Source organism: Parambassis ranga, chromosome 16, assembly GCF_900634625.1.
Source record: "Parambassis ranga chromosome 16, fParRan2.1, whole genome shotgun sequence".
Taxonomy (NCBI): domain Eukaryota; kingdom Metazoa; phylum Chordata; class Actinopteri; family Ambassidae; genus Parambassis; species Parambassis ranga.
This window is the reverse complement of record NC_041036.1, coordinates 256,910-278,513: the sequence shown is the minus strand read 5'-3', so window position 1 is coordinate 278,513 and position 21,604 is coordinate 256,910. Positions and strand designations below refer to the sequence as shown.

General features: G+C 53.9%; 5 protein-coding genes and 1 long non-coding RNA gene across 12 annotated transcripts; 4 read left to right on the top strand and 2 right to left on the bottom strand.

The window, feature by feature from the left end:
• Window positions 1–138: 138 nt before the first annotated feature.
• LOC114448263 (ly-6/neurotoxin-like protein 1) lies at window positions 139–1,399 on the top strand. Its single transcript, XM_028425116.1, has 3 exons — window positions 139–391; window positions 462–581; window positions 1,025–1,399. The coding sequence occupies exons 1-3, from the start codon at window positions 337–339 to the stop codon at window positions 1,228–1,230; spliced, it is 381 nt and encodes a 126-aa protein (XP_028280917.1). The 5' UTR covers window positions 139–336; the 3' UTR covers window positions 1,231–1,399.
• Window positions 1,400–1,585: 186 nt separating this feature from the next.
• Window positions 1,586–3,903, top strand: LOC114448315 (zona pellucida sperm-binding protein 3-like; the record flags this gene model as incomplete). Its single annotated transcript, XM_028425213.1, has 8 exons — window positions 1,586–2,123; window positions 2,557–2,672; window positions 2,732–2,835; window positions 2,910–3,084; window positions 3,162–3,267; window positions 3,344–3,432; window positions 3,502–3,575; window positions 3,656–3,903. Coding segments are annotated over exons 1-8 (1,362 nt in total), but the record flags the coding sequence as incomplete, so codon positions are not given.
• Window positions 3,904–4,552: 649 nt separating this feature from the next.
• On the bottom strand, window positions 4,553–13,638 carry LOC114448236 (Friend leukemia integration 1 transcription factor-like). Of its 3 annotated transcripts, none has more exons than XM_028425070.1 (10): window positions 13,621–13,638; window positions 9,664–9,860; window positions 9,096–9,268; window positions 7,999–8,202; window positions 7,531–7,608; window positions 7,030–7,098; window positions 6,887–6,946; window positions 5,831–5,878; window positions 5,523–5,609; window positions 4,553–5,410 (listed from the first exon to the last, which is right to left on the bottom strand). In XM_028425070.1, exons 1-10 carry the CDS (start codon window positions 13,636–13,638, stop codon window positions 4,887–4,889), a joined length of 1,458 nt encoding a protein of 485 aa, XP_028280871.1. In that variant the 3' UTR covers window positions 4,553–4,886. The 3 variants fall into 3 exon arrangements, with proteins under 3 accessions (XP_028280871.1, XP_028280872.1, XP_028280873.1); XM_028425071.1 differs by lacking the exon at window positions 13,621–13,638 and adding an exon at window positions 13,204–13,536; XM_028425072.1 differs by lacking the exon at window positions 5,523–5,609 and having other exon boundaries at window positions 4,887–5,410.
• A 2,143-nt stretch (window positions 13,639–15,781) lies between these two features.
• Window positions 15,782–19,195, top strand: LOC114448249 (protein c-ets-1-B-like). The gene is made up of 7 exons (XM_028425088.1): window positions 15,782–15,984; window positions 16,806–16,898; window positions 16,983–17,057; window positions 17,175–17,303; window positions 17,441–17,683; window positions 18,500–18,618; window positions 18,696–19,195. The coding sequence occupies exons 1-7, from the start codon at window positions 15,903–15,905 to the stop codon at window positions 18,966–18,968; spliced, it is 1,014 nt and encodes a 337-aa protein (XP_028280889.1). The 5' UTR covers window positions 15,782–15,902; the 3' UTR covers window positions 18,969–19,195.
• On the bottom strand, window positions 17,619–21,246 carry LOC114448266 (uncharacterized). Its single transcript, XR_003671898.1, has 3 exons — window positions 21,183–21,246; window positions 20,728–21,044; window positions 17,619–17,700 (listed from the first exon to the last, which is right to left on the bottom strand). It is a non-coding gene; the product is annotated as an uncharacterized LOC114448266 (long non-coding RNA).
• Window positions 19,521–21,189, top strand: LOC114448260 (apoptosis-associated speck-like protein containing a CARD). 5 transcript variants are annotated; one of them, XM_028425113.1, is made up of 3 exons: window positions 19,521–19,942; window positions 20,135–20,173; window positions 20,765–21,189. In XM_028425113.1, the coding sequence occupies exons 1-3, from the start codon at window positions 19,690–19,692 to the stop codon at window positions 21,019–21,021; spliced, it is 549 nt and encodes a 182-aa protein (XP_028280914.1). In that variant the 5' UTR covers window positions 19,521–19,689; the 3' UTR covers window positions 21,022–21,189. The 5 variants fall into 5 exon arrangements, with proteins under 5 accessions (XP_028280914.1, XP_028280913.1, XP_028280911.1 ...); XM_028425112.1 differs by having other exon boundaries at window positions 19,522–19,942; window positions 20,135–20,197; XM_028425110.1 differs by having other exon boundaries at window positions 19,523–19,942; window positions 20,135–20,218.
• Window positions 21,247–21,604: the final 358 nt, after the last annotated feature.

Genomic DNA, 21,604 nt, shown 5'->3' with positions numbered 1-21,604 from the left:
GACGGGGCTCCAGGTCAAAGCGGCCTCTGTCTCGGATCATGGGACCGCCGGTCACTTGATCCAACTCAACGCCTTTCATTAGCAGATTTAATAAACCTGCCTGCTGCACCTCACAGGCCTCCACCCACATCAGTCTATGAGGCAGCATCCAAACACACACGTCCCCTGTCAGCCTCAGAGCCCGGCAGTCCTCTTCAGACCCCCGCCGCCACGTCCTGACCTCCGCCCGCTGACACCATAATTCAATCAGAGGCACTGGGTGTGGACATGAGAGAGCGGCGCTGACCGACCCTCAGAGCTCCTCTGCTGTAGAAGACGGATCCTTCCAGCGCCGAGATGTCTCAGCTGCTGCTCCTGGGTCTGCTCCTCCTGGGTCTGCTCCCAGCTGTGGGTGAGTCCACTCCTCCTGTTTCTGCACAGACCATGTCCCCCAGCTGTCTGAACATGTGTGTGTCCCTCAGCGCCCCTCTTCTGCTACACCTGTGTGTTTCCCACCATCTCACCTCTGGACTGCATCAGGTTCCCGCTGAAGTGTCCCCCCGGACAGCTCTGTCTGTCCAGCCGAGCCGTGGGACAGAAAGGTGAGAACGCCACCAAGTGGCTGCAACATGTGACTGCATGAGGCCTGAGGAAAACGGGCTCACAGAGAAGTGTGTGTCTGTGTGTCTTTGTGTGCATCTGTCTGTATGTGTGTCTCTGTCTCGCTCTCTCTCTCTCTGTGTCTCTCTGTGTGTGTCTGTGTGCCTGTCTCTATCTGTGCGTGTCTCTCTCTCTCTCTCCCTGTGTCTTTGTGTGCATCTGTCTGTATGTGTGTGTTTGTCTGTGTCTCTCTGTGTGTATTTCTGTCTCGCTCTCTGTGTGTGTCTGTGTGTGTGTCTCTCTCTCTCTCTCTCTCTGTGTCTTTGTGTGCATCTCTCTGTGCATGTCTCTATGTGTCTCTCTGTGCATGTCTCTGTGTGTGTGTCTCTCTCTCTGTCTCTCTCTGTGTGTGTCTTTGTGTGTGTCTGTCTGTGTGTGTCCTCAGGAGACTTCCGTGTGGTGCTGTATGAGAAGAGCTGCGTGCTGCCGGCTCTGTGTGGAGTCACGGGGGAAAAATACGCCATGGGCCTGAACTTCACCTTCACCAACGAGTGCTGCAACACACACCTGTGCAACGGAGCGGCGGCGCCTGCTGCCCCCTACTGGACAGGAGCGCTGCTGGCGCTGCTGACGGTGTACTGGGTGTGGTGAACAGCCCGGTTCTGTGGGGGTCCATGTTTTATTAAAGTCAGCTGAATAAATAACACGTTAACCGTTTGTTGGCTCATTAACATCATGACGTCACTGTTTGTTTGTGATGACCCTGTTGTCCCAGCTCCATGTAACCAAACACTTCAATAAATAAAGTGTCCTCCTTTAAGACTGTATTTATTATTATAGGTATCAGCTGATGTGTGTGGTTTAGCTTTGGGCTGCGTCATGTGCTGCGTCATGAGCTGCGTCATGTCCTCCATCTTTGCTCTGGTGCGGTTGCTTTGGTCTGAGCAGAGCCCGTCAGGCCGCAGCTGCGCCGCAGTGCGCCCCCTGCTGGTCACCTGTATTATGCGGCGCTTTAAACACAGGTGTGTGGACGTGTGTCCGCCCACAGAGAGGTCCCGCTGCAGTCTGTCCACGTCCTTTCTCAGAGTCCCGCCATGGTGTCCCTCTTACTGTTCCTTTTGCTGTCCTCTGCTGATGGAGGGACGGAGGATTCCAAGCAGACCAACCGGCCGGCGATGGCCACGCTGACGCCGACATCTCCACCCTTCCTCCACCTCCCCATGTTCGTGGACTCCAAGCGGCCGCTGGTGAAGATGGAGCACTTCTCTCCGGCACGGAGAACCGGACAGGAGCCTATACCGGAGTCCCTCCGGGAGATCCTGCTCCCGGGTCGTGCTGACCCCAGCCCGCCGCCCGTCCAGCCCTCCGTGCCGGTGAGGACTCGGTGCAGAGAGAACCAGATGCGGGTCCAGGTGGAGAGGAGCGTTCTGGGCAGCGGGGACGCCCACGCTCAGCTCACCGTGGGGACGTGCCACGCCAGTAAATCCACGAAGGATTACCTTTACTTTGAGTTCGACCTCCGCACGTGTGGAACCAAACACCGGGTGAGTCTGAGCTCCACACGCTCACAGCTAGCACCTGCTAGCTCCTGTTAGCGCCTGTTAGCTCGTGTTAGCTCCTGTTAGCTCCTGCTAGCACCTGCTAGCTCGTGTTAGCTCCTGCTAGCGCCTGTTAGCTCCTGTTAGCTCGTGTTAGCTCCTGCTAGCTCCTGCTAGCACCTGCTAGCTCGTGTTAGCTCCTGCTAGCTCGTGTTAGCTCCGGTTAGCTCCTGTTAGCTCCGGTTAGCTCCTGCTAGCTCGTGTTAGCTCCTGTTAGCTCCTGCTAGCTCGTGTTAGCTCCTGTTAGCTCACTGCGCCTGCTCCTTCTGGTTCAGGTGAGAAATAACTGATAAAAACAAAAGTTGTTGTCTAATGTTGTTGCCTTGCAGCTTCCGGCTGTCGTGTGTTTGAACACGTGCTAATCAGTGTTTGTTTGCAGATTATTGATGACCAGCTGGTTTATTCAAACACACTTTGGTACAAACCGCCGAAGCAGCAGGGACCAATCAGAAGACTGTCAGCCTTCTCACTTCCTGTCTCGTGTTACTTCAACAGGTGAGTGTGGCGGCCGCTGCGGCCTGGCGGAGATCCGCACTAACTGTGTTTGTGTGTAGGTTCCAGTACTCCTACAAAATGGGCTACACACCGAAGGTGCAGATACACCGAGTCGTCAAACGAGTGAGGAGCGCCGCCAAGTTCAGTCTGACGCCACGAACCGGTACCACCCCCCCTGAATTAACGCCGTGTGTACATGACGGTGTGACGTCTGCTGACTGCTCCCTCTCTCTGCAGCACAGTGGGACAGACGCTCGCCCTCGGACGCCTACGTCCTGGGGCAGCCCATGTTCTTTGAGGCGGAGGGTCGGCACCTGTCCGAGGACGAGAGGCTCTACGTGCACGCGTGTTACGTGACTCCAGAGAAGTCCCACGCCTCCACGCCGCGGTTTGCTGTGGTGAAGAACTTTGGGTAATACTCACCTGACACACTGACGCAGGCGTCGGTGGAGGAACACCGGTCACCAGGCTTCCTTCCCTCTGACACAGGTGTATGGTTGAAAGCAAAGATGGCCGCTCCAGGTTCGTCCCATATAAACACAGTGCCGTCAGATTCTCCGTGGACGCCTTCCTGTTCAGAGGAGCGGCGGGCCAGGTGAGACGCAGACCTTCCCCCTGCTGTGCTTGTCTGCTTTGTGAATCCTCGGCTGATGGGTCGTCTCCTCCCACAGCAGCTGTACCTGCACTGCACCATGTCTGTGGGCGGCTCGGCCGCCACGCCCACAGCAAAGTCCTGCAACTACAACTCAACGGCCCGGAGGTCAGCGTCTCTGTGGGGGGGGGGGGTGTCCGCATGTGGATGCTGACGTCTTGTCTTCCCTCTGCTCAGGTGGGAGGAGCTGTTCGGGTTGGACTCGGTCTGCTCCTGCTGCGACTCCAACTGCAGCTCTGCTGCACCCACAGGTCAGTGCTCCGCCCTCAAAATAACACTCGTCTGTAAAAATGACTGGAGTTATGTCAGAACATCGTTCTCCCTTTTCCAGGGACAAAAATGATCCGCAGCAGGCCGTGGACTGTGGAGCCGGTCGTCAGACCCACCCCCACCCTGAGGACGAAGACCTTCTCCACAGTGACGACTGCAGCAGCACAGGCGGAGGCGACGGAGGAGGAGGAGCCCAAACCCAGGCGGGTGCAGCCTGAAACCACAGCACCGGTTGAGGTGGGGAACATGAAGGTGGAGCTGCAAGGGCCTTCAGGAGGAGGACTGGAAGGTGAGGAGACGGAGGAGGAGGAGGAGAGGAAGGTGGAGGAGAGGAAGGTGGAGGAGAAGAAGAAGGAGGAGGAGGAGGTGGAGAGGAAGGAGGAGGAGGTGGAGAGGAAGGAGGAGGAGGTGGAGGAGGAGACAGAACCACACAGGACATTTGAAGAACTCTTTGGTTTTGACAAATAAAGATGAACAGTGAGCCTCGGGTGGTTTATTACACGATGCTAAAGCAGGGGTTAATTTACGAGCTCTCAGCAGACAGAGCGGCCGAGGAGAAAGATGGAGTTTAAAGGTCTGAGGTCAAAGGTCATCGTGACGCCTGTCCTGTTATTGTGAGGAATATCCGTGCATGTGAGCAAAGCTCTGTTTATTTATCTGTGGTCCTGGCACGCTGACCCTGGGTCAAAGGTCACAGGACAGAGCGCTGTCTTCTGAGGGACACTTCCAGCAGGCTCGGAGCACCTCGCACTGCTGTCCTACGTGAGACGTCCATCGGGTCTGTGTTCTGCATCCATGATGTGTGTCAGCCCAGGTATAGATGGAGTCAGAGGAGGAGCAGCTCCTGTGTGATGCTAACATGCTAACATGCTAACATGGAGGAGTGTTTAAAGCAGCGGTGTGTTGGTTGGGAGGAGGCGCCCCGTGGCGTGGTCAGTGATGGTCACAGGAGGCCGTGTCAGGTTAAACCATCATTTATTAGCATTACATCATGAGTAAATGTTTCGTTGCTACATGACAATCATTCTGTACAGTCTGTCTACAAAACGCCAGGCCTGTGATAATCTGACCTGTGCAGTGAAAGAGCTTTACAACAGCTGAGTAACCGTTAATACAGTGTGTCCGAGGACGAGCACGGTGAGTCCATCGGGTCCACGTTTGACCCTAATGCCTTTCAGAAAACGGGCCACAGCGTCATGCCGCCTTCAGACGGGGTTCAGCTCAGGTGCAGCCGAGACGGCGCTGGCACACTTGGGTCCTCTCCTGTGTCGCCCTGATTGGCCGTGCAGTCCTCAGTAGTACGAGCTCAGGTGGGAGTGAGTGGCGGGGTGCCTGGTCATGGCTGACCCGGGATAGATGGGGCTGCTGGGCGAGTTCCAGTACGGGGACGGAGGGCTGAAAAAGTTGCTGGGGGACACGGGCAGGGGCGCCGGGTGGCCGCTCATGAAGTTCATTTTGGGCTGGTGGCTGTGGTAGGGCGGGACGTACTGCATCTCGGACGGGTACTTGACCATGCCGCTCTCCGCCGCGTGGTTCTGGTGCGCCTGCGAGATGCCCTGGAAGTCAAACTTGTAGGCGTAGCGCTTGCCGTGTACTTTGGTCATGATGTTCTTGTCGTAGTAGTAGCGCAGAGCTCGGCTTAGCTTGTCGTAGTTCATGTTGGGCTTGCTCTTCCGCTCGCCCCAGCGCTTGGCCACCTCGTCTGGGTCCGTCATCTTGAACTCGCCGTTGGTGCCCTCCCAGGTGATGATCCCGGCGTTGTTGCTGTCCGACAGCAGCTCCAGCAGGAACTGCCACAGCTGGATCTGCCCCGAGCCTGGAGGAGAAAGCAGGTGTTTAAAGGAGCGGCTGGGTTTCAGCCTGTGTGCAGGACGTGCTCCTATCTGTCTGCTTTCCACCAAATGTGACCTTTGCACTGTGTGACCTACCCACAGGCCTGTGAGCGCTGGGGTCAGGCAGCTTGTACGAACTTTGTTTGCCCGTTCGGTTCTTGGGTGAGCTGAGGGCTTGGCCTTCTGTGAGGAAACAGCAGGGCAAACAGTCATTTTGGTGAGAGGGAAGCCAGATTTGGGCTCAGCGTAAGCGTGAAGCAGTCAGCTGACAGCAGGCGGTGCTGGGCGGGTTGGAGAAGGTGTGGCCAGCACTTGCTTTACTCGAGTGTTGCCAAAGCAGACAGTGTAAAGGCCTCATTTGTGGCGCCCTCGTCTGTTCATGTCAGAGAAGTCTGGGCTCTTACCTGGGTTGGCGAGTCGGCTGCTGATCGGGCCTAACGTCTGATACGGGTCTGTGAAGAGGGAGAAAACGGATCATCACATGTTTCCATGCTTCCTGTCACATGACCAGTCAGTGTGCTCTGATTGGTCAGCTGCATCCTGTCAGCAGTCAGAGAGCAGTCAGTGAGTGTGAGTGAGTTAGTGTGTGTGTGTGAGTGTGTGAGAGAGTGTGTGTGAGTGTGAGTGTGTGAGTGTGTGAGAGTGAGTGTGTGAGTGTGTGTGAGTGTGTGTGTGAGTGTGTGAGAGAGTGTGTGTGAGAGTGAGAGAGTGTGTGAGTGTGTGTGAGAGTGTGAGAGTGTGTGTGAGTGTGTGTGTGAGTGAGAGAGTGTGTGAGAGTGTGTGTGTGTGTGTGTGTGTGTGAGTGTGTGTGAGTGTGCGTGAGTGTGCGTGAGTGTGTGAGTGTGCGTGAGTGTGTGAGTGTGCGTGAGTGAGTGTGAGTGTGTGAGAGTGCGTGAGTGAGAGTGCGTGAGTGAGTGTGAGTGAGTGTGTGTGTGTGAGTGTGTGAGTGTGAGAGAGTGTGTGTCTGCAGTCAGTGTGTGTGTAGAATCTCTCAGGTGTTCAGACAGAGATCAGCTGCAGGTCAGACAGAGACTCTCTGAGTGTTGGTCATGTGACTGCTGCTCACAGTGACTCCATCATGGCGTCCTGCTGAGGAGGACAGGACGTTTTGTTTTTGTTGTTTATTCTTAGATAAATGATACGTTGAACCATCAGAGAGTTCGATGTGTCATGTTGTCCTTTACTGAGATTCTTTAGTTTCCCAGCACCAGGCTCTGTGAGCCGAGCACACTTCTAATGCTGCTGCTGTTGTACAGCATGATGACTCAGACAGGAAGTGTGTGTGTGGAACCTCTGCAGTCTATGGAAGCCACGCCCGTGTGGCCCGCGTCCTGTCCTCCTCTAACTGTGCACTAGATGGTAAAATATCTGCTTAACATTTAGCATCATGCTAGCTTGGAAATGTCAGGTGGACCGAGGCCTTGAAGGGGCTCCGTGCTGGTGTGTGGACACCTCCGTACCTTGGACGAGTCTCGGGGCCTCTGACACTCTGCTGCTGTGTTGGTGCTCCATGGAGGAACCTGTGAAGACAGGAAGCTGAGCTGTAAACGTGTGTTTGTCAGTCGTCACGCCTGAACCCTCCACCTGGGATTTGCCGCCGTACCTTTGGGCACCGCAGTCATGGTGTTCGCCGGCCAGCTGTTCCTGCGGCTGCTCTCATCAAAAGTGTTCTCTGCAGGCACAACAGAGCAGACGTGAGGGCACAGAAGCACTTTGAAGTGGACACTGAGGCAGGAAGGAAGGCAGTGACTGAGACGCAGCTGATAAGAGGCTTTGGGGGTCTGAAGATGACTCCCGGCTTCTTGGGTGAGCCCTTTTGTTCAGGCCACGGCGCTCTGCGCTGTGGAGGCTGAACTGGACCGTTTCCTGTGCCGGTGCAGCTGCTTCCTGTCTGAAACCGGCTGTGCAGGTTTGGACTGCTCACAGAGGCTGATGTGGAACATTTTAAACTTTTGAAACTGTGGCTCTGAAACTCGTCACACCTTTTAAAGCAGTAGTAACTCGACACAGCTTGTTTGAGCTGTGACAGGAAGTCCTGAAACATGCTGAGTGAATGCTTTAATGTTGTCATGGAAACTCGTTGTTGTTGTGTGGATGATCTCACCTGCTTTGACCTGCAGCCGGGGCTGCTGTGGCGGCGTGCTGTTTGTGGGGGTTGTGTTGTAGGAGAACGTCGGGCTACCTGCAGCAAAGAAACAGTTTAATAACTAAATAAAAGCTGTGATTTGCAGAAGCTGTGAAACAGTAAAGCAGGAGGAATCCAAAGTCATGATGACGTGAAGCACAAAGAGGAAGCGCTCGGATGACCTCATGCTCCCACAAACAGCAGAGCTGCTGCACGCTCTGAGGTCTGTAAAGATGTTAGCGTCAGAGCTGGAATCTGGTCTTTAACCGTGTGTTACAGGAACTCGGTGTGGAACGGTCTGACCTGCTGTAAGGCAGCTTATGACAGGTGCTGCTTCTAGCGCCACCTTGTGTTTATGTAGCACTGCGTGGTGCACACAGAGCATGTTGTGTTGGAAAGTGGTGGAAAGCTCTTCAACTGTTACTGGTTGTCGTGTGTGAGTCTTACTCTGACGCAGGTAATTGAGGTGTGAGAGCAGGATGTCGGCGTTGTAGGCCGACGTCAGCCGCATCATGTCCTCCTTGGTCATCTTGCACAGCGCCTTGCCGTCCAGCGCCTGGAACAGCATGACGTCCACCTCCTCCAGGACGTACTCCTTGATGGCCCAGTCCAGCCACTGCCGGACGTGGTCCTGCGTCCAGACCTCAGGATCTGGGTGTAGAGGGGGGAGACATAGACCTGTGTGTCATGACACATGCTACACAGACACTGACGGACAGCTCTACTCTGGGGGTAGATGGTGTTAGTGTGTATTTTTGGTAACACGCTCAGACGATGTGTTTTTGTGGCGCATGGTGCAGCTGAACAACGCAGGAAGCTGCAGCGTGTGGTTGTGATGATTGTAACGTAGGGCGGGGTGTAACGTAGGGAGACGTTTGCAGGACGCCTGGCCCTCGGTCCACGCTGACACGCACTCTTTGAATTTATTCTGTTCTGGAGGCGGTCGACCTAACGCCGGGGTTTTTCCTCCACCTGCTCGTCTGATTTCCCTGAAGGAGACGATCAGGACGTAAACAAATGGAGACACAAACACTCCGGGGAGCTGTGGTCACACACGGCACGCTGTGCGTTTTAATAAACATTTTATTTTTAAGATCACACGTGTAAGCAGTGTTCTTTCTGTTCATCTCAAATCCAGCCTGGTTTGAGCCTGTGTACATGTGTTAGCCCTGATTATCGGTATCTGCTGTGTTTTTACTAATTTAAGACATTTGTGAGCTTTTACTCAGCAGCAGCTTCCAGTCACATTCAGGAAGCTCATTTCCAGGACTGAAACAAAGACCGAGCCGTGAGCTGCCTGGAACACTGGCCCAGCCCGCGGGCCGGGTCGCTCCGTGCTGCGGCTGCAGTGTCATATCCGTGTATTATATGACTGCTGGTGACTCACTGAGTGTTTGAAGGATTGCACCTGTAGCGTGCACACACACACGACTCCCAGAGGAGCAGAGTGGAAACTTTCAGGTGGTTGGATGAATCATAACGAGTCTGAAAGGGTCTTTAATTACAGTCACATGACCAACATGCAGAGAGGGCGGGTTGCTCACCTGCCGGCACGATGACCCTCTTCTCGTCTGTGGTGGTGCTGCTGCTGGGTGGGGTGGCGGTCTGGGGGCTGACGCGAGGCTCCGGGTACGAGGCCTGGTACCCCATCGGGGCCCCGTCGCTGCTCATGTGTCTGGAGCGCTTGGTGACGCTGCAGTCCACCGGAGACTCTCGGCTGGAACAGACGGAGATTGAACCACTTTTGTCAGGTGTCTGTCACGGCTCTGAGAAGCTCTGCAGGCCGGCGGGCCGTGGGTCAGCTGGACCTTCAGACGGGCTAAATATCTGCTCACTCAGCAGCTACAGCGAGCCGAGCTGCTCGCAGCTTGCTGCTACCTTCAGCACACATCATTCATTCTGTCAGCAGACACATTGAGTCCATGATGATAAAACCTGTCTGAACTCAGACCAGGTCTTTCTGCATGTGGACCTGTTCCAGTAAAACATGACAAAAGGCTGAAACATCTCAAATGTGACATCATTGCTCCAGTTGGTCCAAAAAAACCCAGAGTGCAACAGTCTGATAAAACCCTAACCCCCCCGTGTCCCTCTGACTCCCCCTTGACTCACCTGGTCCCATTGACGTGTTCGCCTCTCTTGCCAGGGTTCTGTGACCCCGCCCACTCCGGCTCGGCGGGCTCGGGGCTCTGCTTGGACGCCTGGCTGAAGCCGCCGGGCGACGTCATCTCGGCCTTCATGTGCATGGCCGGGCCGGTGTAGGACGTCTCGAATATGGGCTGATCCTCGCTCACCACGGACAGCGCTTCCTGTCCAACAGAGACAGACGAGGCGCGTCACAGCCTGTGGAAACTTCACACTCACACACGTTTAGGCACATTGCTGTATCCAGTGATGATTGGAAGGAAAACCTGACGGGAAGCGGCGAGCAGAGCTTTAGGGACTGAAGGAGGTTCTTCTCTTAGGGAGTGTGTGTTTGTGAGCAGGTGTCAGGCTTGTTCAGCCGTCTGAACCCGGCAGAATGTAGAATGTGAGCAGCGCAGCTGAAGCCGGAGGACTGAGATGAGAAACTGTTGAGGGAGGATGTCTAATCTGAGGCAGCATCAGCAGCCTTAACCACACTTTTATTTTGTCGTTAGGATTGGGGTTATGTTGGGGGGTGGGGGCGGAGTCTGATTGAGATTTCAGCCCGTCTTCCTGTTCAGCGTCTGAGGCCTGAGGCCCCAGAGATGGCACTCTTCATCCTACGCTCTCTGCAGGGCGGGCGGAGCTGTGTGCGGCTGCGTGTTTGTTTAGAGGAGCTGAGCATTGTCTTTGGGCCTCGTACGTCAGCGCCGTGCTTTTTCAGTGGCCTACAGGAAGCCTGGCCGCCATGTGCACAGGAACCTTTTGGCACAGGCTGAGGGACAGGAAATGGGGGAGAGGGGTGTAAAAATGTGGGTCATTTAAAAGCTGGAAAACAACCTGAGTGGCCCGTGGTGAGGAGCGGGTTCAGAGGACGGGACCAGGAGCCCTGATTGAAGCGCCGCCGTCACATTGTTGTTATTGTTGCTTTTTTTTAGCTCTGCTGTGGCCGCAGCATTGTGAAGCCATCTTAATGCACGGCACTCAGTTTGGCATTTCCTCTGCGACTCGGCACTGTGTGGGCTCTCTGCTGCTGGGTGTGGACGCACAAACGCACAATCCAGCTACACAAGCTGCACACTGAGTTCACTGATCGTTACCCAGGGTGCAGCTGGGTGCAGCCGGGTGTCAGGTCAGGGGCTGCGTCTCACAGGTGGACTGACTGAAGCACGTTCAGTCTGCAGCTCGAACCGTCGACCTGGCGCTCAGTGGAACCAGCCAGCTAAAAAAAGAGGCGCAAACGGCCAACTTCCTGTTTGGTGTTTGTTGTGGGTCTGATACGCTCTGTGTGTCCTGGAGTGTTTGACATGCTGTCGAGCTTCATGGTGAGATTTTTAAACATTGTGGGTGCTGCGGCAGGCCTGCTGTGTGTGGAACATTTAACTCAAAGCTGTTCAGCCAGCACACGTCCAGCGGCCCGCTGCAGCTCGACCCACTCTGAGGAGCTTCTGCTCAGTGAACTCAGAAAAAGGAGTTCATGAGTTCTGCTCCGTGTCCGGTCCAACCAGGAGCGCCCACTTTAAATGATCCAGTCTCATTTCAGACAGAATGTCTGCTGCTGGCTACACTGTCAGCTGATCAACTCTGTCCTCACACACACACACACACACACTGTGTGCAGAAGTGAAACAGCGGCCTGATAAAACTGGCTGCTGACAGCAGATTGTCAGGACAGAGGCGGGCAGTGAGCGGCTGTCTGTCAGGCAGGGCGGCCATGTTTTCTGCTGGACTGATCCGGTGGTGTCCTGCAGTTCGGTCAGGCACACACACACACACACACACACACACACACACACACTCCCGCTCTTTATCTGCCTCTCTCTCCTCTCTGCACGCTGATACATAAATACACCAAAATGTGGCCTGACCGCCGAAGCCACAACTGACTTCCTGTTCAAAGTGTTGCTCAGTGACACAAAACAGCTTAAAAACAGCGTGACCTCCTAAACGCTGCAGCCGTAGTAAACAGGCCGTCAGCAGCAGGTTGCATCACTCCTGCAGGCTGCTCACAGCATGTGCACAAACATCGGTGGAGTGATTGTGACTCCATGTGTAGAACTTCAGACAGGATGTTACAACACGGCCTGAGCTGGTCGCCATGAATCAGACGCAGCTTTTAACCACTTTGCTCCTCCGGGTTGTTCTGGCTCTTTGATTCATCAGTCAGTGGGTTCAGGAACGTTTTCCACAGATGTTCTTTAAAAATCTTTTTTAAATAGAACATGATCAATAGTGAGTCTCATTTTGTTGCTGTGTGAGCTGCTGGTTCTTCAGGAGGCCGTGACATCATCAACGATTTAAGAATGTGAGAGGAGAAGTGATTTCACTGTTCATCGGGTAACCATCAGCTGGCCCCTCTGTACACACCGTGTTTTTTACATGTAAAATCATCAGTGTTTAAAGAGTTGCTGCTCCCTCTTTATTGAAGCCTGTGTCTTGGGGCTGGCAGCTCTGTTAGAAAACATTAGAAACGCTGCCTGGAACAGCGGATGTGGTTAACAGCTACAGACCATGATTTCTATCTTACTGCAGCTCTGTGACACGCCTTTTTATTTCTGGGCCAGTTTTATGTTCACATCTCTTGATCACGGCCTGTAAAGTGGGGGTTATGAGTGGGGCCGATGGAGGCGCGGCCTCCTCCTCGGGGTGGACGCACCGGCCTCCTGGATGGAAGCGGGGCCTGCGTGCGCCAAGTGCAGAAAGCAGAAGTAAAAGTTGACTCGAGCTGATTTTGCAAAGGCCCGGAGCAGCTGCGCGTCTCTGCTGCACAAACATCGTGCGGTTTTCACAGCTCGCAGCCCGGCGGCGCGCACACGGGCCCGCGCAGCGGCCTCCCGGGCCTCTCCGCCGCTGCATGGGCCCGCGGCCCCGGGCCCGCCGCTGCATGGGCCCGCGGCCCCGGGTCCGTCCAGCGGCGTTTGTTTGGTGGCCATTCTTTGTTGGCTCTGTGACGTTCTGTTTCTGGTCCGGGGAGCGGAAGTGTGCGCGGAAAGTCTGAGGTCTGAGACAGGAAGCCTGCTGCGCGCAGATAACGACACCTGACAAGTGCTCCCGTTTGCAGCAATAAATTAGACTGAAAATAACCTCAAACACAATCTGCAGCGGCGGGACAATAATCCACAGGCACGCACAGGCTGCGAGAGGCCGGGACATGTCCTCAGTGTCTTTAGTCCAGACCCCGAGACCATGAGCGGCGGTGTCTGTTAATCACGTTATAAAATAATGATAATTATCATATCGAAATAAAAATCTGTTTCTCGTTTGTAACCTCAGAGGCAGACTTTCTGTGTGGCTGCGGGACCGGCTGCGCTGAGGAGGCGGCTCAGGAGCCGGAGTGAAACCCTGCCGGGGCCTTCAGGAGGCCCGCGCACACCAAAACATCCAAACATCCACCCGTGTCTGTGCGCCGTCACTTCGGCTTTCTTCGTTGCGCAACAGTTTAATGTACTGAAAACACACACAGACACACACACAGAGGCCTGTGCGCGCAGACAGGTGCAGCTGAACACAAAGCAGTGTGAACGGTACCGGCCATGATCCACGGAGCTCCTGCGCTCTGGTCCGCGCCGCCTGCCGGGCGCGCACCGCCTCGGTCCGTCAGTCCAAACACTCAAACCCCGCTGTCCGTTCCACCGTGTCTCTGTCTGAGGCTCCGTGGAAATGTGCGTGACGAGCTCCATCAAACGCAGAAAAGTGGAGAAAAATCGGGCGGCCGGAGAGCGCGCGGCGCCGCGTGCCACGGCCCCCATTAGACTTAAAGCGAGTGTAGGGACGCGGCGGTGAGCGCGTTATTATAGCGCCGACATACAACCACGAACGGGAAGGAAACACGGAGGAAAGAGTGGGGAGCTCGCGCGCTCCGCAGGCTGGGCGCGCGGGTGGGTGCCGCGAGCTGCGCCCTCAGAGCGGACCCCGCGAGCCTTCAGCCCGCGAGCCTTCACCTACCTTTATGGTGCAGTCCATCACAGCAGGCTCGCGCTCCTGGGCATTTAGTCGGTCCGTGGATGGTGCGGCTTTTTCGGGCTCTGAGCGCGCGCGTCAATTCATGCAGCGGCACATCGGCTCGATGGCGCAAACAACCATTGCAGTTGGAGTTTTTTTGCGCACAGACCGGATGGCAGCGCTCTCTCTCTCTCTCTCTCTCTCTCTCTCTCGCTCTCTCGCTCTCTCTCTCTCTCGCCTCTAAATTGGGAAGTGAAGTCACTAAAGTTTCTCATGAAACCAGCGAACGGAGCTGCAGTCAGAAGTTCAGGGCTCTGCACGCGTTATTCACGGCGCTCAAACTGCGCGTGTGTGTTGTCAGAGCTGAGTGTCCGCTGCAGGATAAATAAAGTCGTTCTGTTCTGACTGTGAATAATAATATGTAATAACTGTAACGATCATAACGTGTCATCTGTATGATGATGATTACAGAATTGTTCTTTCATGTGATCATGTTTTAATGCTGCGGGTGTGTTAGCTCTCAGTGCTAATTCACATTAGTTGTGTTCTTCAGATGAATGCTGTCACAGCTGACATAACACTGAACATCAGGAGATTAAATGGAGAACAGTCATCAAATGTTTCTGCTTCTTTAAATACTCTGAGGCCTGATGGGGCCCTCTGAGGCCTGCAGGCCCCATCAGGCCTCCGCTGCTCTGAGAGGTTTTCCCTCGCTGAGGCCTCCAGACTCACGGGAAGGAGCCAGCCTGCAGTCTAAAGGAGCTAAACACTGATTTGATCAGGTCCAGTTTTGACCATGTATCAGAGCTGATGGGGACAGGAGCGCCTCCCTCCATAGGGGCTCTGCTGCTGCTGCTGGGTGTGTCCAATCAGAAAGTGGCTCGTTGTGACGTCACTGACTTTTATCAGAATCAGAACCGTGTTTATTGCCATGTAAGTGAAAAGCTTTCACATTCCTGGGAGCGTCCATAAAACTTAGAACTCACAATAGAAGCATGCAAGGGTTCAAAATGAAATAAGGTCAAAGGAAACGATGTAATTAAGAATGTGATCGATCAGAGAAGGATCGGCTGTTTAAAATGAGCTCATACTTTATTTATTTCTAACGAACCATCGAGCATGTTGACCAGAGAGCTGCAGCATCAACAGGTACACTAAAACAACAAAATAAAATCATGTTACATAATTAGATAAAGTAGAATAAATAAATACAGTCACCTCGGAGCCGAAGGCCGAAGAGAACAAGAAGATTTAAGAAGAGAGTTAAAGCAGGTAGAGGAGGAGGTTTATAAGATGAACTGGACCTTTATTAATCCACCAAATCTGAGTGTGTGTCTGTGTGTGTGTGTGTGTGACAGAGACCCTCTCCGCATTCCTGAGCGGACTCGCTTGTTAATCACTCCGTGTTGTGTAACTTTATCCCGGTTGTGTCCTTGTGTTGAGGCGGGGCTCCAATCACGACTCTGTCTGCGCGCACGATTTCACCCGGCTGCACTTTTCCAGATGTGTGTGTGTGTGTGTGTGTGTGTGTGTGTGTGTGTGTGTGTTTACACAGGGCCCGGGCTCGGCCTTATCTGCTGCAGCCACTCGCGCCGTGATTTCAGACTTTCTTGAACCACTCGCGTGTTTTTTACGGGCTATTGTTTGCTCTCACACACACACACACACACACTCTCACAGACACACACACACACTCTCTCACACACACACACACACTCTCACACACACACACACACACTCTCTCTCACACACACACAGATTTGTTCTTCCTGCAGCTCATTAAACGCTCTGATCTCTGCGCTGCACTTCATCCACACACACCCTGCCGTCAGACTCAGACTCACACACAGGATCAATAAGTGCATCGACTGTTTGAATCCACACATCATCAGATTTATTTGAGTCACACACAAATGATAAAAGCTTCAACGTGTTGATCCGTTTGACTTTTAATCGATAACCAATAATCAGTGTGTTTCCTCCTCACACGTGTTTTTATGAATGAGTGTTTGCTCTGCTGGGTCAGTGTGTGTGTGTGTGTGGGGGGGGGGGGGGGGGGGGGGGCTGACGTCACGTCCCGCTGCAGGTCACGACGCACTGAGGGCACGCGGCCCGCCCACCTCTCGACTGCGCTTATAACGGGCTCGCGGGCCGGCGGGCAGACGCAGCAGCGTTTGTACGGCGGCCGGGAGAGCAGCGAGGGTGAGACCGAGACACACGGTGACGTCCGTTAGAGTGAAGGCTCTGTCTGTCCCGTGTGAGACTTTGACGTGTTCTGGGCTCAGATGGAGGTTTTCCAGCCCGGATTTTACACTGAAGACTTCAGGACGCAGGAGGTCCCTGCAGGATACGACTTCACGGCCTACGGTCAGTACACAACACACACTTTATCACACACAGACAGACACAGAGACACTGAGAGACACACACAGGGACAGACACTGAGAGACACACACAGGGACAGACAGACAGACAGAGACACACACAGGGACAGACAGACACTGAGAGACACACACAGGGAAAGACAGACACTGAGAGACACACACAGGGACAGACAGACACAGAGACACACACAGGGACAGACAGACAGACACAGACACTGAGAGACACACACAGGGACAGACACACACACGGGCACACTGATGGACAGACAGAGACACTGAGAGAGACATAGACACACAGGGACACACCGACAGAGACACAGGGAGGCACACAGAGACAGTTTCACAGAGGACAGTTTCCTGAGCAGCTGAAGGACAGAGGAAATATTTTCAGCACATCTGTCAGATTTTCTGTCAGACCTTGACACCAGAGGTGTGTGTGTGTGTGTGTGTGTGTGTCTCTGTGTGTGTGTGTGTCTCTGTGTGTGTCTGTGTGTGTGTGTGTCTGTGTGTGTGTGTCTCTGTGTGTCTGTGTGTGTGTGGTGCCTGAATCGGCTGAGGTTGCTGGACCCTCAGGGTGGTCAGGTTGGAGACACTCCTCCCCTCCTCTGTCCTCTAATCCTTTCCTCCAGACTTCCTCCTCCAACAGATTTAGAGCCCCCCCCCCCATCAGTTCGCTGTCACACTCCCTTCTCTGGCGTTTCCTCCCCCCTTCCTCCCCCCTCCTCCCCCTCCTGGTTTCCTCTGAATGGCGTCCATCCCTGAGCTGTAGATAATAAGGATGTTCTTCTGTGTGTGTCCCTGCAGACTGTCCCTCCGGTGAGGACCTGTCCTTTCTGTTGGACAGCAAAGCGCCCGCTCAGCAGCAGTTTGTGTCGGACAGAGCGTCTCACTCCAAAGGTAGAAGCTGCAGCTGTTTGTGTTGTTTTGGACAGTTGTGTGTGTCGTTTGTGTGTCTGACGTCTTTTTGTGTCTGTCCCTTAGTGACTATGGGGGACACCGCCCTCTTCAACCTGGACTCATACCAGGAGTGTAACTGGTGGACCTCGTACCCTCATGGTGAGCCTGGGGCTGTGTGTGTGTGTGATGTAAAGTGTGTGTGTCTGTGTGATGTAAAGTGTGTGTGTGTCTGTGTGATATAAAGTGTGTGTGACTGACTCTCTGTGTGTCGTGCAGACAGCCTGACAGTGGACCAATCACAGCCCGGGTACCAGGAGGCCGTGACGTTCCACAGCGTGGCGCCGCAGAGCGGGCAGTTCAGCCCGGCCATGGAGGGCGCCTTCCTCACCAAACACACACTGCACAGTAAGAGCCAGGCACCACAGCGCCGCCTGCTGGCCCAGCTGGCAGACGTTCTTCGTCTGCTCTGTGAGGGACAGTTGGTGTCCTCGTATGTTTTCGGTGTGAATAAAACTTCAAACCTTCGTCTTCTGTGTCTGCAGGCGACTCTGATCAGAGCTACTACGACTCAGACAGCCAGAGGGCGCCCTCGTCGTCCTTCTGGCCTGAATACTCCTCTCCCAGCTTCACGGCCCCCCCACCGCTCCCGCCTCTGTCCTCCTGCCCCTCAAACCCAGGCCCTCAGTCCTCAGAGCAGTACTGCCCCCGTGTGGCCAAACGGAAAAACACACACCACCAGAGGCCAGACAGGGAGGGCCAGGTGACGGGCATGTCTGCGTATCCAGGTGAGGAAACGCTTCATCTGAAGAATCGAAAGAAATATTTAATATTTATTTTTTAATCACGTGTGAAAAACAGAAATTTTATTCTACATGTGTGAACTGGAACCCTCCAAAGGCTGTTAGTGCTTTATCAGAGGTTACACAACCTTCAACAGGTAGTTAGAGGCAGATAGGCATATATGGAGGAGGAGGGACACACAGAGAGACAGAGACACAGAGACACACAGAGAGACACACACAGAGACATACAGAGAGACACACAGAGAGACACACACAGAGACATACAGAGAGACACACAGAGAGACACACACAAAGAGACAGAGACACACAGAGACATACAGAGAGAGACACACAAAGAGACAGAGACACACAGAGAGACACACACAGAGACATACAGAGAGACACACACAAAGAGACAGAGACACACAGAGACATACAGAGAGAGACACACAAAGAGACAGAGACATACAGAGAGACACACAGAGACACACACACACACAGAGACACACAGAGACACACAGACACAGAGACACACACACAGACACACACTGAGACACACAGAGACACACACAGACACACACACACACACAGAGACACACAGAGACACAGACACACTGAGACACACACACAGAGACACACACAGAGAGACACACACACACACACAGACACACACACACACAGAGAGACACACAGAGACACACACAGAGACACACAGAGACACACACACAGAGACACACACACACACAGACACACACATCTGTGCAGCGGAGCAGTGACCACTGACTGATCATGTTAATCAGTGTGCTGTCTGTCCTTCAGGTTCTGGACCGATCCAGTTGTGGCAGTTCTTACTGGAGCTTCTTTTGGACTCTGCTTGCCGGACGTTCATCTCCTGGACAGGGGACGGCTGGGAATTTAAGATGTCCGACCCCAGCGAGGTAACGAGCGGCTCATTCTGACCCTACAGACCCTCCTCTTCCTCTGAACACAGCTTGACGTCTTGTTTGTCCTGCAGGTGGCGAAGCGCTGGGGTCAGTGCAAGAACAAACCCAAGATGAACTACGAGAAGCTGAGCCGCGGCCTGCGCTACTACTACCACAAGAACATCATCCACAAGACGGCGGGCAAGCGCTACGTCTACCGCTTCGTCTGTGACGTGCAGGGCATGCTGGGAAAGACGGCGCAGGAGGTGCTGAGCGGCCTGAACGTGCTGCCCGCCAACGCGGAGTCGTGGCAGCTCCACTCTGCGGCATCCGACCACAGCAGCGAGACGTGGGCGTCGCAGTGAGGAGGGCGCGGTGGTGTCTCTGCCTGACGCGCAGCTCTCTGACCTCAGGGCAGCTCTTTGAAGCACTACAGATACTTTGTACATTCTGTTGATATGAACTGTTTGTAGAGTTTTGTGCGTCCTTACTGTCATTTCAGACAAAACTCAGGTCTACCTCTGTTCCTGCAGACTGAAGCTTCTCACTGTGATTTATGTGATTCTCTGTAAATAAACCGCATTAACAACGCCGCCATGTTGTTTCTTCCCACCCCACAAACACTTGTTTACATTGCTCATCCTCATCTCCTCCACCAGGGGGTTGTTGATCATTTAGGGTTAGACTCTACAGTACGCCCTCTAGTGGATGACGCTGTTATTACAGGGAAAAGTCACAAACTGCACTTCCTCCAGTGTCCACTAGAGGCGGCCTCCAGCAGGGGGTCAGTCCACACAGACCTCCCGCCCGGTCTGTGGGTCTGATGTGCTGTGGCCTCCGGTCGCCGTCTGCTGGCCTTGAACTGGATGTTGAGCCTCATCTGGACGGACAGTGACGTCATCAGACAGCAGGGCGGGGCCTCTAACCACGCAGGCTCGTCATCAGGCAGTTGTATTCACCGCTGGTCTGTGGCGTGTGTTGTTTACGCTCACAGAGCTAGGACTTCCCACAGCCAGTGAACGCAGCACCCCGCCCTTCCCCTCACTGCAGCTCCCAGGTTCTGAGCTCCGGACCAGTCGGTCACAAATGGCCCCTAAAACCATCAAAGCAGCGCTGGTGGACGCGCTGGAGGACCTGTCGACGGAAGACATGAAGAAGTTCGTCCACAAGCTGCTGGACCGGCGGGAGGAGCCGCGGGTCAAGCGCAACAGGGTGGACGGGAAGGACCGTTTAGACGTGGTTGACGTGATGGTGGCCACGTTCACGGAGGAGCCCGCTCTGAAGCTGGCCCTGGACATCCTGAGGGACATCTGCTGCCAGAACGTGGCGGAAAGGCTCCGTAAGTTTGATGCAGGACAGCGACTCTGCAGCGCGCGCGCACACACACACACGCATTAAAAGCGCAAACACACAAACAGGAAGCGTTCCTGCAGCGCGCCAAAAGTTTACTTTCACTTTTGGCGCGGTCCGTCTCTGTCTCTGTCCCCTCGGTCCGTCTCTGTCTCTGACACTGTCCCCTTCTCTGTTTCAGGTGAAGCCACCGCTGGACTGACCTCAAAGCCCGCTGACAGTGGACAGAACCAAGAGTCCAAAGGTCAGCACCAAGAGTCCAAAGGTCAGCACCAAGAGTCCAAAGGTCAGCACCAAGAGTCCAAAGGTCAGCACCTGTTCCTCCTGAACCAGGAACCAGCTGATAGATTGACTGATTATTACTTTATTGATCCCAAACTGGGAAATGTGCTGCAGCTTCCTACACACATCTGTAACTAACAAAGCAAGAAAGATACAAGACCTGTACCAGGGTTAGGTTTCAGGACACACAGAGACACACACACAGACACACAGAGACACACACAGAGACACACAGACACACACACAGAGACACACAGACACACACACAGAGACAGACACACACACAGAGACACACACACACACACAGAGACACACAGACACACACAGAGACACACAGACACACACACAGAGACACACAGACACACACACAGAGACAGACACACACACAGAGACACACACACACACAGACACACACACAGAGACAGACACACACACACACACACAGCATCATGGCTGCTTCTCAGGTTAGACAGCAGGGGTTCCTGAACGCACCACAGAGGTGACCGTCTCTCTCTCTCTCTCCTCTCAGACGAGCACTTTGTGGACAAACACCGAAGGGCCCTGATCGAGAGAATCAGCAACATCGACCCCATCCTGGACCAGCTCCTGGGCTCCGTCATCCAGCATGGAGCATATGATCGGATCAGAGCTCAGCTCACCACACAGGACAAGGTCCGGGAGCTGTTCAAGTGCCTGCGAGCTGGACCAGAGGTCAAAGACAGGTTCTACACTGTGCTCCAGGAGGAAGAGGGCTACCTCATCAGAGACCTTCAGAAGCAGCAGTGAGAGGCCCGAACACCACGCGTCACCTGATGTCTCCGTGTCTGTGTCCATGCTTCATGTGTTGATCATACTGCGTGTAGTGACACTTGAACTAACTGCATTTAATGTAACTTGATTCCTCTGGCACAAGAACTTCCTTCAGGACTAATAAAGTCTCATCTCACCACGAGGGATCAGTGTTTGGATCTGATTCTGTGTGTACTCATGCTAGCTGACCTGATCAATGATCGTAGACGTCGCTAGCCCTATATTAGGGGGGCTTCAGCCTCCCTAAAATAATCCAAAGCCCCCCTATAATTTGGAGAAATATTTTATTTATTATTATTATTATCTTGATTATTTCGGAGTTGACCACGTCGTATACGACATGAGAGCATATGTCTTACAAAGTCGCTCATACATCAGGAAAGTAATAGCTAGAGACGTTCTGTTTCTTTCCTCGAAAAGAGGACACTTCAGGCATGTCTGTGTGACGTAGACTGGCTGTATTATTCTACGGGCAAGTCAGTGTCCAATCGGACCATCGAGCGATATCACGTGGGGCTCAAATATCCAATTGTAGAGCCTTGTGCCTCTGACGTGGTGT

Excerpts from the sequence above, each read along its gene's own strand:
- LOC114448263 (XM_028425116.1), top strand. The coding sequence starts at position 337 with ATGTCTCAGCTGCTGCTCCTGGGTCTGCTCCTCCTGGGTCTGCTCCCA. Across the intron at positions 392-461 it reads GGGTCTGCTCCCAGCTGTGG|CGCCCCTCTTCTGCTACACC; the intron begins GTGAGTCCACTC and ends TGTGTCCCTCAG. Across the intron at positions 582-1,024 it reads CCGAGCCGTGGGACAGAAAG|GAGACTTCCGTGTGGTGCTG; the intron begins GTGAGAACGCCA and ends GTGTGTCCTCAG.
- LOC114448249 (XM_028425088.1), top strand. The coding sequence starts at position 15,903 with ATGGAGGTTTTCCAGCCCGGATTTTACACTGAAGACTTCAGGACGCAG. Across the intron at positions 17,058-17,174 it reads GTGGACCTCGTACCCTCATG|ACAGCCTGACAGTGGACCAA; the intron begins GTGAGCCTGGGG and ends TGTGTCGTGCAG. Across the intron at positions 18,619-18,695 it reads AGATGTCCGACCCCAGCGAG|GTGGCGAAGCGCTGGGGTCA; the intron begins GTAACGAGCGGC and ends TTTGTCCTGCAG.
- LOC114448236 (XM_028425070.1), bottom strand. Across the intron at positions 8,203-9,095 it reads GAGGGTCATCGTGCCGGCAG|ATCCTGAGGTCTGGACGCAG; the intron begins GTGAGCAACCCG and ends CTCTACACCCAG. Across the intron at positions 6,947-7,029 it reads CATGACTGCGGTGCCCAAAG|GTTCCTCCATGGAGCACCAA; the intron begins GTACGGCGGCAA and ends CTGTCTTCACAG.
- LOC114448260 (XM_028425108.1), top strand. The coding sequence starts at position 19,690 with ATGGCCCCTAAAACCATCAAAGCAGCGCTGGTGGACGCGCTGGAGGAC. Across the intron at positions 19,943-20,134 it reads GAACGTGGCGGAAAGGCTCC|GTGAAGCCACCGCTGGACTG; the intron begins GTAAGTTTGATG and ends TCTCTGTTTCAG. Across the intron at positions 20,261-20,764 it reads TCAGCACCAAGAGTCCAAAG|ACGAGCACTTTGTGGACAAA; the intron begins GTCAGCACCTGT and ends CTCTCCTCTCAG.